This window comes from Cyphomyrmex costatus, unplaced genomic scaffold, assembly GCF_001594065.2.
Source record: "Cyphomyrmex costatus isolate MS0001 unplaced genomic scaffold, Ccosl1.0 scaffold70, whole genome shotgun sequence".
In the NCBI taxonomy this organism is placed as follows: Eukaryota; Metazoa; Arthropoda; class Insecta; order Hymenoptera; family Formicidae; genus Cyphomyrmex; species Cyphomyrmex costatus.
This window is the reverse complement of record NW_017280267.1, coordinates 13,733-32,231: the sequence shown is the minus strand read 5'-3', so window position 1 is coordinate 32,231 and position 18,499 is coordinate 13,733. Positions and strand designations below refer to the sequence as shown.

Below are 18,499 nucleotides of genomic sequence, written 5' to 3'. Positions count from 1 at the left end.
GAACCGACGTGATGAATTCGACGAGAAAGCCCAAGACACAATGCGAGGGAATAGCGATAGCGATAAGTTTCAACCTATCAAAAATGTGTATTCCGGTGTATTCGATTTCCGATAAGTTGAAACTTATCGCTATCGCTATTCCCTCGCATTGTATCTTGGGCTGAAGTAGTAATTCAATGTATTTGTTGAATATATGAAAGAATCGTTGTTATTCTGACCATTAAAATAATATATTTTATCATTGTGTGCACCATGTATAAAATAGAACGAACTAGAGGTGCTAAGAAATACTAAGTATTTTTAATTTAATACTAAAAAAAGTATAATTCGATTATATAAATTCTTATGATTCTACATGTGTAGATAGTATAGATATGATACATTCCTTCTTTAAATTTTTACCTATTGTTTTATTTATTATATGGTATATTAGGTTCTTTCTTCTTCGTATTCTTTTTCATGTATGTCACATGCAGGAAAGAAAATATCCTAAATGTGTGTCGGAAAGTTTTACGAATGTATTTTATTATTATAGTTATATTTGAATTATATCACTGCCTGCATTAACAGGTTACAGTATTTTTCTTTACCATTTATCACGAATAACAGTAATATAATTATTGTGTTTCAACAAGATAATAATATGAAAGAAGTAACGCATGCGCTCTCATTTACACCATATTATAAGTTTAACAGTGTGGATGTTTAAACTTCTTAGGGTGATTAAAAATATAGTTCTAATGTGTACATTGTACACACACGTGTATGTGTAATATAATAATGAAAATTATATATAAAAATGTATAAAGAGAATCGGATTATATAGAATATGAGAGAGGAACGCGATTATTTTCTACAGCAAAGCGGATGAATCTTTAATTTTTTGATATTAGGCACACATATGAAGAAAATAATTGAACACACTATCTCTGTATAAAATACATAAATAAAATGTATCCTATTAACATGAGCATCAATCATATACGCCTGTGTTCTGTTATATTTTTTCAGAGGAAATCCTTATTTATTATAATATTTTACCAAAATACTGTTAAGAGTTTAGTACTAATTAATTTTATAAAGGATGTCATTCAACAGCAGCAAAATTTTTCTTCTAAATTTCGCTGCCTTTCTTCTCTCGCCATGATGAAGTTTATAGAGCACGCGGTTATCCAAGCGACGAAATTGAACCAGCTCGTATATATTGCGAGTTGAAGCGCGATCCCGGTATTCATCTCAGTGCGACTCCAGTGATTTTTATCTGGTTGAACATAATCCATGAAATCGAAAATCGCTCCGCACGATAACCTGTTATGAATTGCCTACGCACAAAAGTACAATAGATTAAAATAGAGTTCTAATCTTCACATTTATTTTACTTTTGGAATATATCAGTCGTTTAAATTATTTAATTCTCCGGAATTGACGCAAACGATAAATCATATGATATATCATCCTACTCAATTTTTTGACCTCTCTATCTGTTATCATTATTATACATCTCTCTCAAAAAAAGATTAATTTAATTTTTTTACATTCGCAAAAACATCTGAATTATTTTTGTTAAAATATACTTAATCTCCATTTATTTTTTATATTATACGAATTATGTCATTAACAAATTTTTTAATTAGATAATTAATACGTTTTAATTAACATAAATTAAACAATATGAAATATTAAATCTCTTAGGACCGTGAGAACACAATTAAGTAATAAGAAATAGGAATGAAATGCCTATAACGATCGAAGCTGGATTTTTATTGCTTAAATAATTCAATGTGAATTATATGTATACAAAGTGTCCGGAATTTAAATGTTAAAACTTCGGGAGCATGTAGAAAATCGATAAATTAAAAATATAAGTTAATTTGTAATTAACGTCTATTAATTAACGTAATTTGTATTTAAGTCTTGTAGAGATATGTTTGTTTTTGCTCCGTTTTGGAGAAAATTGCAAAAAGGACAAAACATAGTTTTTGTATTTTTTTATTACTTATTCGTATTGTATTTGGTAAACCTTTACAAAAGGGGACCACCCTCCGATGACCTTGACCTTGACATATGCTGTCAAGGTCATGACCCTGAGTAACCTCCTACAGGTTTTAGCTCGTCCTTCGTTAGAAAGTTATTAACAATCATGTTCTAAAACATACGTTTCATTTCTGCTATATACGTATAATATCAAGTACTATTCTACACCTTTCCCTGTTCAGAAACGTTAAACTTTCCATGCGAAGTAACCTTCACCCCCCCCCCCCTGCACAGGGGCACTGCGGGGGGGGGGGGTGGCCGAAGGCCACCTCCTTGCACCCGCCCGTGTGCGTGCGTGCGTGCGTGCGTGTGTTCCATTCGTTATATAACGATTATGAGTCTATTACTTGATATTTTACACACACACACGGGCGGGTGCAAGGAGGTGGCCTTTGGCCACCCCCCCCCCGCACCCACACCGTCACAGAGGTCTGCCCCTACAGTACTATCATAGCAACAGTACAATCGTAGAAGTCGTGTGTCCCTTGGAGGGGGGAGGGAGGAATTGGAGTTCGTGTAGGAAGTCAAAATGTAGAATAATGTTTAGAATAATGTGTAGAATAATGTTTAAGATGGTATATAGCAGAAATAAGACGTTATTTGTAAATTTTTGATTGTTAATAACTTTTTAACGAAGGACGAGCGACGGCTAATACCTGCCAGAGGTTACTCAGGGTCATGACCTTGACAACATATGTCAAGGTCAAGGTCATCGGAAGATGGTCCCCTTTTGTAAAGGTTTACCTTGTATTTATTCACTTCCTTAATGTAGATACTTTTAAATCCTAGCTTAATGTAGATACGTTTAAAATGTTGGCTTCTTGCAAGAATGCATACACGCCGAATTTTTTCTATGTATCTATTAGAAAAATTTTAATATGACTGAAAACTGTAAATAAATGTATTTATTGCGAAACATATTACCTCGGCTGAGAGTCGAACCTGGATCTCTAGCATTCCGTGCGAGATAACATAAATTAAATGGATTCTACAGACTTAGCATAACGTTACAGATTTTGGCATCAGTTCCGGAGAGTTAAATTGGAAGAGAAAAAAAATGTTTATCTTACTAAAATTTCGCGGCCTCTCGAACCCAAGAGTTGAATGAGATTTCGTCTATATTGTTCGCAAGTTTTGTAATAGCCGTCGGTTATTACGACCGCGTGGGCGAGAGACAGGCAACAGACAAACGCTGCGAGGAAACCGATAGGCACCCACCACTTAAAAGCAACTCTCTTTTTTACATGAACCACAACATATCCATTAAGGTTTCTTCTATGAGAAAAATTTAATTAGAAAAATATGTTACCTATTTATATTTTGAATTGTACGCAAAATACAAAAAAAATTTTAAATATTTATCTATTACTAACATGTTTTGAATATTTATACTTAAAATAAATAATTATAAATAAATGTAAAATATCTTATTATACATTAAATTTTATTTTATAAAAATTTATAGTAAAATTGGATGATAACGTTGTTATCAGCCACATAAATTGATTAAAAATTAATATCGGACGAATGCATTTATTCAGCTATCTTTAAGGTCTAATATCTCGTTAAATATTGCATAAACTGCAAAATGGTATAAGACTTTTCAACTCAGTTCGGTCTACTCGACTTGTTCTTGATAGGTAATTTAATCGGTTAATGATACTGTATAATCTTCCAGCAAATTAAGTACCTATATCTTTAGCTGCTAATAAAGATTATAGTTCCTAGCACTTCGCTAGTTACTCCATCACTTTGAGTGAATCAGTTTTTAATCATTTGTATAAGAAATAAGAAAAATAAGTACCTGTCGTCATGGCACACTTGTTCGCGATTAATTTGCTTAGGGTCGTCTAAATTTTTATGTATGCAACATCTGTATCCATGATAGGCACCAAGACACATGCTGATTACTATGATGGGTGTGAGAGCGTACGCGGCGAAGTGGCACAGTTTCTCGTCACCGCCGAGAAACGTGCGAAATGTATTGATACCATATAATATACAGCCGCAATTGACATCGATACAACCATCTAACGTCATTGTCCAATTCTGCCATGTGGTCACAAAAGATATAACAGACGTGACGGAGAATACCACGGATCCGGTGTATAACACTGCCAGCAATATTTCCGCTTGCTTTGAATTCATAATTGCTTCTTGTCGAACTATCTAAATTATCAATTAGAAAAGAATTCTTTGTACGCGTCTACTTGCTTGTCGTTAAAAAATGTTCATCAGCAGAAGGTATAATGTGGCTTAATACCCATCTTATTTTTCATAAAAAGAGATTATTTCCTCATAATCCATACTTTTTAATAATTATATACAGCTTCTCATGTATGACATGTTATGACGTGTGGCATGAATTTATCTGAAAGATAGAGAAAATAAATTTTAGGAGCCTAAATTTTATGATCTTTTCACCGTTTTTTATTTACAAATTTATGGATCTGTCAGAATAAACAATGTTTCTCTTACATCATATTTTAATCCTAAATTAGAATGCACTCAGAGAAAAAACATAGTGGTAACAATTATAAACGTGACAATTATTTATACAAATTTTATAAACGAATTAATCTTGTTGTAGGTATCACGACTGAGTTTTACATTTCGGCATAGTAACGAGCTACGGAAATGCAAGGCTGCAAAATCAGCATCTAATGGTTTTCAAATGGTGAGCACTTGAAAACTGTTGATGTCACAACATTTTGCTATTAATATTGTCGATTCACTTTTTCATGAGGAATATGTACGTGCCTTATAATAACTTATAATATTATAGTGGTCTCTTTTTTTTGTCAGTCACTGTATATATATGTATCCGAAAAAAATCATCATAAAAATGAAAAGTTCAAGCCATGTTCAAAAAAAGATTTAACTCAAAAATTTAAACCTTTTTATCTAATAATAATAATATATTACCACGAAAAGTAACTGATATATTATTAATTAATTAAAGATGCCAGTTCAAAGTGAACATACATAAGTAGTATGTAACTTTCCACCGATTTTCGAATCGTTTCTGCCTTCCGCTGTCCCCCTCACCTCACCGCGCGCGGTCCAAATGCGCTCGAGCGACATTTGATCTGACTTGTAACGAGGATGATGCGGCGCATACGGTATGCAGGTATAATGCAACATGTATGTATGCGATTTGAAAAACTTTAAGAACTATGTGAGATTAAAAATTTGGAAATTTAATAAAAGAGGAAGATAATAAAATATAATAAAGATTTAAAAAATTAAAAATAAAAATTTTTTTATTTTTTCTTTTTTTTACAATTCACAAAGCGAGAAAAATCATTTCGATTCATGCTCTAATAAAAAATGTAATACATTTATGTACATATTTAAATTTCTGAGTAAAAAGAAAAGATTAGAGAGAAATATTTAATTCTTTCCTTTTTCTCAAATTGAAATGGAATTTTCAAGGAGTAAATGGTTACAATTTACTAATTATAGAGTTGTAAAAAATTTTGTTGGTGTTAAAAAGTTTCGGTCATCAATAATTTTTAACTTTAAAACTTAACTGCTTTTTTCATACAGAATCAAGTCCATCAGCGTCGGAAAATCCAAAGTGACTACTTTTGCTGCGGGTTTCTTGAGTTTCAATCGTGCAATAACATGTTGTATAAGCAAGAATTTACGCGCGCACATGTGTGTTCTTGTTTAAATAAGTCGCACATTTTCATATATATTCTTTCGTCATCTCACAGCCTACGTTCGACAACGATCGCGAATCTTGTGGGTCAAATATTGACTGGGTGTGAGCGCTGAGCTCAGTCTTAATTTTATTACTGCAGCGTGACGAGTACCATTTATCTTTCTACCTCCTCACGGATAATTAATGTATTAATGAAATAATTGATTGACTTATTAAATCGCGTATGCTTCGTTCTACAAACAAAAAACCTTTTCTTTCTTTTATGTACGAAGTAACTTCATTTTTCATTTTCTTTAGTCGGAAATTTTTCGGTTTGGTTAATTTTCAGATATTTATCTTATCTTTAAAAAATATGAGGAAATAATATATTATTTATACTAGAAAGTTCCAATGTTTATGTTGTCGTCTACATTTGGAATTAATAAATACATCTGCGACATTAGATAGATAAGAATGTCATACATTCAAATAGACAAACATGATTTGCAATTTTTAATTTTTTTACTTTTAAGATATACATTGATCATACGTAAATCACTTCACTAAAAGTATCTATAAATTTCACATTGTTTTTTCTACTTATCAATGTATGATGCAACACGATGTTTTATGCCTCGTACGATGGCAATGATTGTAAAAATCACGTACTGTTATGCTGGTCACACAAATAATTTTCACTAATTTTGTCCTCTTCGAAAATATCTGTACGCTCCAATTCGCTTTTTTAAGTGCTGGTGAATTATAGATACTCCAAATGTTAAATATATACGCGCGTACATACGATCGAATATACTCTAACAAATTCCCGTTCCCGTAACATACGCAAGGCCTGATAGTGAGATAAACCTTGATAAGATTAACGCCTTTCTGGCAATATGTGCTTGTCCAACAAATAAAATTGTAGTCGATTTCGAAATATGTATATTCGGGATTATAATATTATATTTGCAAATAACGCTTATTATTATTCAATAAATACATTCACTCGCAAAAAATATGGATCATTGTATTGATGATACACACATATTCTTTGCAAGTAAGTATATATTAAATTGTAAATTTACGCACATGTGTTACATCAATCTATTTATTCGAAAATATTAGTTAGTTTCATTAAATTTATTTGTTCTAACATTCCTTTTCAATAATTTATTTGCGTCGTACGTAAGTTTTTCTATGTACAAGGTAATATGATGATATCGAAAACGCATCAGAGATCTCTTTTACAGTATGGATGTCAATTTGTTATATTAATCTGCAAAAAGAAAGAACAAAAAATTTCATTAGAATATTTATTAAATTTCCGCGAAAAATTGTTCTATTGTTATGTATTATTCATAATTCTTTATATACATTATATATTAATTACCAATTTATGTCTAATTTATAGCGTGATAAGATAGTGTGATAATTACAAAAATTGGAAGTTCATTATTCTGGAAAATAACACATGCGGAGATCAAACATGCAACACAGATGGGACATGTATCATTTTCCATAGATTTTTTAAATTCAAATCCACCAGCGAGATTTTTGTATCACATTTTTGTCAGAAAATTACAAGAGTGCTAAAAAAGATATGTTTTTGACTATTTTCTTTTTTTAAACAATGTTGTAGATGAATCTGACATGCTAGAGACTTTTAAATAGGGATTAAAATTAATGTTTGAATCTTGTACTTTTTGAGATAATCATTACGAAAATCTATTGCCGATTAGCCGTGGGTGCAATATTATTTTCTTTATGATCATCTTAAAGTATAAGGTTCTAGTTATGTAATTCAATCTCTATTAAAAGTCTCTAGCAAAACAGATGCACCTGCAATTGTTCCTAAAATGGTCAAAACGCGTTTTTTTTTTTATATCTTTGACTTCTTCAGTTTCTGAAAAATTGACAATAAAAAAATCTTGCTACCAAATTCGGATTCATGAAAAATTTATAAGAAATAATACACTACATCTATGTTGCATGTTTAATGTCTATCTGTGTAATTTATTTGCCAAAGTGTCGTATTAATCGAATGGAAAAATAGAATAAACAAATAATTTCTTCATAATAAATAAAATCTTTGAATTACTTCACTGGACGAGTATTAATCCACAATATATTATTTTTATGTAATAATAACATTTTTTTCTACGATGTAAAAGAATATTGTTATATGGTGTAACTGTTATAAATTTCGACAAAAATATTACATTATTCACAGAGTGTATAACGTAATTGTATGTAAATATAATAAATTAAAAGGCTCTCTATGTGTATAAAACAAAATATAATAGAATAAGGGCAAAGAGTCAGTAATAACAATCAATTCAAATTTAAAAAATAATAATAACCATATGTAAATATGGTAACAAAGAAATTTAATATGATAAATAAATAAATAATACATACGTTTCGACTTCGATCGGGTCATTCTCAATGTTACATTTAAAAAATCTTTAAAACGGTGATAAATTTACAAAAATAGCTTCTACAAAAAATTTTAATTAAAATAATCAACTAATAATATCTAATAATTAGATCGTTGTAATTCTGATTCCGCATTTCTCAATCTGTTCAATGTTGTAAATCAAGCGTTAAAAAAGACCATCTTTGTAAGTAATGGTAATGAAATAAAAATTAAAATTAAGTCGCATAAATTTCTAATTATATATGTATAAAAGTGTACCTTAGTCAAACTAAAAAAAAAAGATGAGAGAAGCGTATTTTTCGTCGTCCATTTTTTTGATGGTACAATTTAATAAACAATTTTGCAAATAATTAAATATCGTTAATTGGACACATCTAAACTTGACGGCTTTATGTGATGTAATGTTAAAACGGGAAGATAATGAGGAAGGAGAAATGGTAAAAAAGAGGGGAGACAGAAGGAAGATATTAGGAAGGAGAAAGAGAATGTATGATGTTAGAATACAGATTTGGTAATGACTCCATATCGTTTTGTCTATTTATACCATGTATTTGTTTTTTAATATGTACCATTTCAGATATCAATCTTTTATTGCATGAAGATTCTATATCTAATATCTCCACATTATCCCATTTAAAATCGTGATTTTTCTCAATGTGGTGATTAGAAATTACCGATGGAGATTTTGAACCTCTATTAATATCTGAAATATGCTCATGCAGTCTTGTCTTTAACTGTCTTTTTGTTTGTCCTACGTAACTAACATCACAATTATTACAAGAAATCTTGTAAACCACATTCTGATTTTTTGTGTGTTCTAATTTATCTTCACCCTTTTTTATGAAATTTTTCAGTGTGTTAGGAATTGTATGTAATTGTATGTACCAATAGAAATAACTTTTTCCTCTAACAAAATTTAAACAGTATTTTTTAATTGATAGTAATTTTAAGTTAACAAATGAGCGCGGCTCATGTGTGTGTGTGTGTGTGTGCGCGCGCGCACTACTCCTGATCTGTGTGTAATATAGGGATTGTTTATTCGTTAACTTAAAATTGCTCATTTAGAAAATATTGTTCGAATGCAATTTTGCCAGAGAAAAAAAATTGCTTTTTTTAACTTATATACAGTCACGCTGTATAAGCCATATCCGCAAATTCTGAAATACCCTTATATATACATTATGGCTATATACATATGTCCGTATTTAGAACGCGCTTACAACGATGTTAGCGTTATAACATGCTATAGTTTACGTCACGCATCTATAGAATTTCAGAGATAAAAACGCGCTTTTATCAATAAAATCACGTTCTGAATACTGTTCCTGTCTGGATACTGGATTCTGAATACTGGACCTATGGTATTTGTTTATTACCCGGGTTGTGAAAGTTACCTTATAAATTGTAAGTATAATGTAAGTATAATGTATAGTTGTAAGTATAATGTAGTAGTTATAATTTACTTTTTATTATGAAAATTGAGTATAATTAATTCACGTATTTTATTTTTTATATTATATTTTATCATTTGCTTTAATTTTGTATTACTTTTTGTACTCAATTTCTATAATAAACATATAAGACAACCAAAAAAAGTAACTTATAAAATAATTTTCCTAACCCTGTTTATTACATATATTATATTACACGTACGTACACACGTAGATATATGTAATATAGTTATGTAAACATATATGGGTTATCAAAATAGATATTTTGCGGCCCGCAAGATTTTAAATGGTCCTTAATTTAAAAAAATTGCGCATGACCCTTTTAACATTCTGATATCGTCTTTCACTGGCAAGGCTAGTGCGCACTCAGTGCACATTAAAATCGTTATACACTACTCTAATCTAATGTTAAAGTGAGATATCTCAATTGATAAAATGCCTATTGTGTATTTTGTCAAATAACACAATAAAATATATTGAAGATTTTATGATTTTACTCTTTTTTTAATTTTTATTAAACATATATTTCTATGTCGATTTGTGTATAAAGATAGCGTATTAAAGTACACTGAGTGCGCACTAGCTCTGCCAATGAAAAACGCTATAATTGATGTACACGCACGCACGAACGTATATATATATATATATATATATATATATTTTTAGTATATGTTCTTACTGCATTTTTTTTTTGGATATAAAAGTATATACTATAGATAGATATAAAAATGTTATATAACGTAAAAATTTCAACTTTTTTTTAACATTATAACACTGATCGATATGATTGTTGCGGCGCATCAGTAGCAGTAATGAAATATATAGCAAAATAGTCAGTCTCGTTTGTGCACAGTAGCTGAGTCTTAGCATTTGATATTTGTATTTCGATAATTTCAATTTAATACCGTCATACACTGTGTCTGAGACTGATTGGCCTAAATTATTCTGAAGACCGGTTTTGAGAATGTTTGCGATACGGTATCGTTATGAATATAGTGAGCCTCCTCACTCCCGGTAAAATAATTGTAATTATGATAAATCTATTTTCGAAATTATTTTTCTAGGAAATTCTGGGAAATTATATTTTTTTCCCAGAATTTCAGCTTTCTATTTATTTCTTTCTCTTCTTCTTTAATTATTCATATTAGTGTGTTCTGTAAGATGAAATTGACATTAGATTTCTCGGTTGTGGGGGAGCTCACTATGATTAAACATCATTTGATCCTTTATATTATTTTTAATTTATAATTTATTTATGTAATTTACATTGTCTCTGAAGAAGGCTAAAAAATGAGCGAAACATGTAAGCACAATTGTTATAATAAATAAGTTTTGCTTGATATATATCGGCGTTTGCGTAAAGTTATCTGCGCTTGACTTCTAGTGCCCTTTTCTTTCCAAGTCTGTTTTTGAATTGTACAGGAGTTTTTGTTATCTAAGAATTATTATATAGTTTTTATATAGCAAAATATTCGATTATAATTGCAATTTAGCTAAATCATTTGTTGAAATATGTACACACTCTTACGCCGCATGTTTCAATCTATTCACACGATGCAATGATATGCCCCCATTATTCCAGGTGCAGTACATCACTGCAATCCCTGCTGCAATAACGCCTGCAATACCAGCTTTTCTGATTCCAGCTAAAATTAAAAAAACACACTTCACTTTATTATAAGAAATACAGTCTGTCTAGTAAGAGCGTGGCAGGCCTATCTCGAAGAAAAATGACTTATTAGTCTTAAATTTATATTGATTGTATTCAGTAGGATTATGGCCAAAATGTAATTATATTAATAAGGAGTCCAGTCACCAACTGCGTCTGTAACAGATTGGCATCTTCAAGGCATACTTTCCACTACAATCTGTCTAGTAAGAACGTAGCAAGGCTTACCCACAGTCGAGTAAAGATATACTCGGAATTTTTGTTTTAGCCGATAAATATCACTTTATGCTGCATGCATTATAAACAAAATACCCGTTGTTGCTTGAATTGTGTTAGAATAAACGATTTTCAAAAAGTGCTGCCTAAGCATCTCGTTTTGAAGCAGGCTTTATCTCTTTTTTGACAACCTGAATGCTGAGAAAATGTTAAAAATATATACCAAAAAGCTTTGATTCCGTCTGCCCAATGCTGGTTTATCAGTAAAGATAAAGATTGGTTACTCCAGGAGGATAATTACCCCAAACACCAAAGCCGGTTCTGCACGTCCTGGAAAGAGGGAAATGACATCGAGACACTCCACTGGCCTTTACAATCATCCGATGCAAATACCATTGAAAATGTATGGTCACTCATCAAGAGGAAGCTTCGTGGAAGACCGACATCAACTTCGAAGCGCTTAAAAAACGAAATTCGACGAATCTGGAGGTTTCTATTATCATGAATGTATGATTTCTTTAGTATTTTATTACAGACGCAGCTGGTGACTGGACTCCTTATTATAATATAATTGCATTTTGGCCATAATCCTACTGAATACAATTAATATAAATTTAAGGCTAATAAGCCATTTTTTTTTTTAGATAGGCCTGCCAAACTTTTACTAGAGAGACTGTATAACTTTTAATATATATATTTATTACTCATTTATTATAACAACTTTTAGTATGTATTATTCAATTATTACAATAAATAAAAAAAAAGTTTTTCAAAAAATAAGTTTAGATGTTTTCAACCATTAATTTTAATTTTAAAAATGCAATAACATTATTGTAGAAAAATAAAAGTATGTACTTTTGAAGTAGATTTTTTAAAATGTTTTTCTTTCTTTTTTACGAGTAATTATAATTTTTGAATTATGTTGATGTAGAAAGTGAGTATAATATGTACAGAATCATACTCCATACCAGGCGATCTGAATACTGCAGCACTTGTAGCAGCTGCGACTATTGTATTCAAACTGTCGTCGGTTCCTCTGACCCAAGTCAGACCTATTCCAGCACAGGTGTACATTATCATTATCACACCGAGCGAATTTGCCATACTGGCACCACCTTTCATAACATGATTAATCAATCTGGAAAAAAGGTACATATATGCACAATTTATAAGTATTAAAAGGAATATAAAAATAATAACACACTGTGTTCTTCTGAGTTTGCCAGTCTCGCCAGCAATAGATGTCGCCTTGATGCCTCTGTATAAACCTGATGCACCACCAATCCCTGCACCCGCTATACATGCAGTTCCAATTTGACTGAAAGCTAACTCGAAGCGGCCTCTTTGTTTCATAGCACCATCGGGAAATATGAATTCCGGCTGACTGACGGGAAGATACGATGGATCAAAATTTAAATATGGGCTAAGTGAAGCTAAACCTTGTTGCGACGTAACTAAAATATAAAATTAAAGTTTTTTTTAACAAGCTATGTAAGATATCAGGAGTAACTTTACTATTATTCATAACTTATTTGTAACTCATTAACTCTGTTTATTATAAATTTTTATTTATCTTTTATGCATTATAACAAGGCATATTAATTTTATTACACAAATAAGCAAAGAAAATTTTATGTTTGTTTCTATATACAGGGCAAGGCAATTGAAACAGGCCATTTGAATAACTTGCTTGTTTTAAATAATACCAAAAAAAATGTTTTTAATAATACAAAAAAATGTTTCAGATGAAAGTGGATCGGTTTCTTCGAGGAAGACAGTTTTGGTCATGTTGTTTTTTGTCTAGATAGAGGCATCAAAAAGATATGAAGGTCCATTTTTTTAAATAGAATTACATGACCAAAACATGTCCTCTTCAAAACCGTTTCACTTTTATATGAAATATTTTTTCGTATCATTAAAAACAAGTAGTAATTTAGGTGGCTGCTTTAGAAGTTTCATCATACACACACACGTATACTATGAAGATTATACATATATATTTAATTTTAATTTAGCTTTTCATCTTTTTCTTGATTCTAAAAATAAACAAAAGATAAAAAATAAGTTCAACCAAGATTGAAATTATTTACACTAATATAAATGGATACTATTCAATTTCTATATACCTGTTTCTATATCAAACGAACATTATTCAGATTTTGTTTCTAATATTTTTAAAAATATATATATATAAATTTTAAAATTTCTAGTTTAAATTACACCTAGATTATTTGTTCGTCTTGTCATACAGTCTAACCTTGAAGCTGAAGTTTGTGTATGATTATTTTTACATTATCAGTAAAAATTAACATAATTCTCTCTCTATTTTCTATCAATTTGTAAACACGTTACGTATATTTTTTTTTTGACAGTCTTATAATTATAAATGTCATTAATATTTAAAAAAAAGAAATTATGACTATATATTTATAATCACAATAAGAAGGTTAGAAACGCACTTTGTAACAAATCTAAGTAATTAAATGAGCAAATAAACATTCGTGATGATTATTTTAAGAGATACATAATTATACGATAGTCGATGTTCTGTACGTCAGTGTCCAAGAAAATTTTTTGTTAATTATCAAAATAAGGTTAAAAAGATCACAGCAAAGAGTTTGGAGCAGCTAATAAATATCAAACATGTTGCTCGAGATCTTTTTGTTTACCTGGTATGTTGGTGTTGCTATATTTTCCATTGTCGTCGTCAGTTTTTCCTGAATTAGTGCGGAAGTCTATCATTTTATCAGGATGATCTTCTGTCGTAACACGAGATTCGAACGAAGAACGTATATACCATAGACATAGTATATCTAGAGTCTAGACTATAGAGATAGTAGTACTAGAGTACGCATTGTCGGAAATTTGAGGAGTGGGGGTAATTCTATCTAGAAAAGGACGCACTCATTTGGAACCGTTTTGTTTTCTCCCGTTTCGCGCATGCGTATAGCCGTATACTCTGAGAGAGGGGATTGAATCACAGTAGAGACCGTAAAGGTTGATTTATACTGGCCGTAAACTGTTAACTTATGCCGTAATCTGTAAAAATTGACCAATCACAGTCGAATGAGAGGGGAATAATCGATTATAATTGGTCAATTTTTACAGATTACAGCATAAGTTAACAGATTACGGCCAGTATAATCCAACCTTAAGGTCGGTAGCGAATCCAATGTTAAGTCAATTCTACATTGACCGTAAGCCGTAAAAATTGACCAATCGTAATTGAACATGAGGAGAATAATCGATTACGATTGATCAATTTTTACGGTTTGATTTAAATGAAACTTAAGGATAAATACCTATGTTATAAATAAAAGACATATTTTGCAGTAATTTTTCCATTGTTTCTTTTGCCGCAAGTACATAAACTGAACGCATTGCCAACTTACCTCTTATGCCAACGAGACCCGGTCTCCCCTACTCGTGACTACAAAGGAACGCCTAGAAGCTCAGCCATTTCGTCTTCCTGAATACAGAGTCTGTTCCGGCCTGGGAGTCAATCACGTACTTTTTCCCCTAGGGCGGAAACGTGAAAAGTGAAAATTTTTTGCATGTATGTGTGTATATGTTCATACATACATTCATAAAAGTTTTCACTTTTCACGTTTCCGCCCTAGAGAAAAAGTTACGTGATTGACCCCCTGCTCTCGTTCCGCGTTACGCTATTCCGCTACATGGGTTTGCACCCTAAGGGCGGGTTCACACCTTGACGGAAAAACGGAAAGCGGAAAAGCAGTAGCCAATCAGGTAGTCGACTTTCTGTTAGTTTTGTACTATTTACTACCAACACGAGTTTTGATCGGTTAACTGCTCTTCGGCTAGAATCAGACTACGCATTGAAAATTGAGATTGAAGATCGAAAATTGAAATTTGACCAATGAGGATAAAGAAATTTTAGCTCCTATTATTTTGATTAGCCAAAATTCAATCTTCCAATCTTCAATCTCAATTTTCAATGCGTAGTCTGATTCCGGCTTTCCGCTTTTCCGTCAAGGTGTGAACCCTCCCTAAGGGTGCCGTCCCATTAAGCACGGATCGGAATGACGGATAGGGTATCTCACTAGAATTGAGCATTCCGTTCCAGTTCCGTTCCGTGACAGTTTTCTCTACCCGTCCCATTCAGCAAAAACGGAAAGGAATCTAGTTACAAAATATATTTTACCGTTACAATTCAATATTTTAGAGAACTCACAACAATATTATCAGCAAGATAATTGCACAAATTATATGTATATTATTGCTTCAACTGCTCAAAATAACGAAATATCGATGAATCAAGCATATTTACCAACGATCGACGCGACATTCCGTTCCGTTTTTGCTAAATGGGACGGGTAGAGAAAACTGTCACGGAACGGAACTGGAACGGAATGCTCAATTCTAGTGAGATACCCGATCCGTCATTCCGATCTGTGCTTAATGTGACTCCAGCCTAAGGCTGGAGTCACATTGAGCGGAAATTACAGCGGAACGGAATAGTGAAGAAAGAACTTTATTACCTTCAAGCATACAAAACCTAAGAAGGGGGCTTGGTTTACAATTTATCAACTTATCCTCACATCCATCCATACCCTACTCTCGTGCATACATTACAATTTTCTCTCTTACCTATTTTCTACTTAATTTATCCATTTCACCTAACAAATTGCACAAAATTACCTCTCTAATCATACTTATATATCTAACTCGTTACCTCTCTTTACAAATTCTATCCTATTCTGTTCCTTATTCAATTTTATTCTATTCCTCGTAGCTACCCTTTCGCTTTTAAAATCCGTACATGAAGTCTATATTCATACCTGTTTCTAATCCTAATCATTCCGGCTCACTCTATCAATCAACTTATCTATGTATACCTTTTACTCACGCTTACTTTATAAATTTACTTCGCTTAACTACTTGCACAGAATTTCCTTACTAACCATCCTGTATATTCCAATCTCATTTACTTTGTCTTACATATCTATCCTTTTCAAATTCTTGTTCCCTTCCTCGCAGCATTTCTACCTCTTTTAAATCTGTAACTCAAATCTATATTCAGAATAATCAACTCACTCCTAATCCTACTCCTCGCTCAATCAATCGACTAATCTAAACATACCTTTTACTCATTCTATTCCTCGCAACTTTTCTATTCTCTTTAAAATCCGTAACAAAAACTATATTCATACCTATATCTAAAACTAAATCTGCATTTCATATAATTCTGCCTTAAGCATTTTCTTATCCAGAAAGTCCTCGTGTATCCTTGTCTTCATCACGTCTTCATCTCCATTCTTTGTTCTTTATCCTCTTTGTACGAACCTTTTTACAATGTCCCATAACTTGCCTCTTATTTACTTGTACCTCTCCATCATCTTCTATTTTCCTGCCTCATGCCTTTTCTTCTCCATAAATTCTTCATGTTTCCTTACCTCCGTCTCGTCTTCCTCGCCTTTTCTTATTCTTAATTCTCAATTATCCGAACCTTTTTAAGAATGTCCCATAACTAGCCTCTTATTACTTATACCTCTCCACCGCCTTACATTACGAAACGGCCTGTGAACTTTCGTAACTTCTATTACCGTTTTCCTTTTTTTCTTTCGCTGAAAACCTTATTACAACGTTATTTTCCTGCGTTGCCGCCTCCTTATCTGAATCTCGTTTTCTGGCCCAATCCTTATAAATACACCTCCTTTTCCTCTAACTATTCTCTTCTTACCTCTGTCTTATACACAGGAGATATTACTTTTTACGATATAATCGTGATCGTGATACCCTTATGCGATTCTTTACATATTCCGAGGATCATGTATTCTTCCTCCTTCATAATCATATCACTATTATTCCATTCTTGATCCTTCCCTGCACATTCTTGCCTTAAATTTTGATATTGCCCGTACATTTTCTTTTCCTCTTCTCCTGGCTCATCCTCTTCACCTCTTTCGTTCCTATCGAAGTGATATCCGCATCCTTGACCTCTGTAACCAGTTACTTTTGCCTAGAATCTGTCCTTCCTTTTCCCGCCTTTTCCGCCGTACCAGTCGCGTCCCTTGGCAACATAACCTCCTTGTCCTGTTTACCTCTTACATTCCTAATTCCTTATCCTACACTTTACAAAACTCCTTTCCTCCATATACCCTATACAATCTCAATTAAACCTTCACGTACATACCTTTTCTTTTACCTAAAACTGACCTATTTAACTATTATCGTACAAAACATCGCAGACCATCTCAACACACATACGCTCACATGCACGCCACCTAACCAAGTCCCGGAACGGAATAGTGAAACCAATCAGAACTCTACAATCATTCCGCTGCATTGCTTTCTGCGATTGTGATTGGTCTCGCTGTTCCGTTCCGCTGTAGATTTTCGCTCAATGTGACTCCAGCCTAAGGGTGCAAACCCATGCAGCGGAATAGCGTAACGCGGAACGAGAGCAGAACCAATAACGAGCATTTCGTGTTTTTAGAGAATCTCGTGATTGGTTCTACTCTCGTTTCGCGTTACGCTATTCCGCTGCATGGGTTTGCACCCTGAGGCTGGAGTCACATTAAGCGGTAATTACAGCGGAACGGAATAATGAAACCAATCAGAACTCTACAATCATTCCGCTGCTTTACTTTCTGCGATTGTGATTGGTCTCGCTGTTCCGTTCCGCTGTAAATACCGCTCAATGTGACTCCAGCCTTACGGTCATTGTAGAATTGGCTTTACGATATCCTTACTGATTACATCTTATGGCCTTACGTTTTTCTATGTGTTTCTGGCTTAATATTGGATTCGTTACAGGCCTTAAGCCGTAATCACACTAGCGATTGCGCGATTGTGATTGACGATTGAGGATTATTTCTCAACAAATCGGAACAAAACAATCGGTGACTGCTTTGCTCTGATTGGTTGAGAAATAATCCTCAGTCGTCAATCACAATCGCGCAATCGCTAGTGTGATTACGGCTTTACGGTCTCTACTGTGTGATTGGCCAATTCGCTTACTGATTACGTTTTACGGCCTTACGTTTTTGTATGTGCCATGGGCTTTAAGTCGTAAAAATTTC

General features: G+C 32.5%; 2 protein-coding genes across 4 annotated transcripts; both read right to left on the bottom strand.

The window, feature by feature from the left end:
* Positions 1 to 1,091: 1,091 nt before the first annotated feature.
* On the bottom strand, positions 1,092 to 4,220 carry LOC108780468 (uncharacterized). Its single transcript, XM_018548188.1, has 3 exons — positions 3,839 to 4,220; positions 3,105 to 3,309; positions 1,092 to 1,322 (listed from the first exon to the last, which is right to left on the bottom strand). Exons 1-3 carry the CDS (start codon positions 4,180 to 4,182, stop codon positions 1,092 to 1,094), a joined length of 780 nt encoding a protein of 259 aa, XP_018403690.1. The 5' UTR covers positions 4,183 to 4,220.
* A 2,720-nt stretch (positions 4,221 to 6,940) lies between these two features.
* On the bottom strand, positions 6,941 to 14,271 carry Tim23 (translocase of inner mitochondrial membrane 23). Of its 3 annotated transcripts, none has more exons than XM_018548130.1 (5): positions 14,123 to 14,271; positions 12,658 to 12,907; positions 12,422 to 12,591; positions 11,091 to 11,214; positions 6,941 to 6,956 (listed from the first exon to the last, which is right to left on the bottom strand). In XM_018548130.1, the coding sequence occupies exons 1-4, from the start codon at positions 14,193 to 14,195 to the stop codon at positions 11,093 to 11,095; spliced, it is 615 nt and encodes a 204-aa protein (XP_018403632.1). In that variant the 5' UTR covers positions 14,196 to 14,271; the 3' UTR covers positions 6,941 to 6,956; positions 11,091 to 11,092. The 3 variants fall into 3 exon arrangements, with proteins under 3 accessions (XP_018403632.1, XP_018403631.1, XP_018403630.1); XM_018548129.1 differs by lacking the exon at positions 6,941 to 6,956 and adding an exon at positions 10,970 to 11,003; XM_018548128.1 differs by lacking the exon at positions 6,941 to 6,956 and having other exon boundaries at positions 10,994 to 11,214.
* Positions 14,272 to 18,499: the final 4,228 nt, after the last annotated feature.

Coding starts and splice junctions, on each gene's coding strand:
- LOC108780468 (XM_018548188.1), bottom strand. CDS start 4,182: ATGAATTCAAAGCAAGCGGAAATATTGCTGGCAGTGTTATACACCGGA. Junction 3,310..3,838: donor CAAGTGTGCCATGACGACAG/GTACTTATTTTT, acceptor TTTTTCTCATAG/AAGAAACCTTAATGGATATG. Junction 1,323..3,104: donor CGAGAGGCCGCGAAATTTTA/GTAAGATAAACA, acceptor TTTTGTGCGTAG/GCAATTCATAACAGGTTATC.
- Tim23 (XM_018548130.1), bottom strand. CDS start 14,195: ATGATAGACTTCCGCACTAATTCAGGAAAAACTGACGACGACAATGGA. Junction 12,908..14,122: donor TAGCAACACCAACATACCAG/GTAAACAAAAAG, acceptor TTTATATTTTAG/TTACGTCGCAACAAGGTTTA. Junction 12,592..12,657: donor GGCAAACTCAGAAGAACACA/GTGTGTTATTAT, acceptor CCTTTTTTCCAG/ATTGATTAATCATGTTATGA.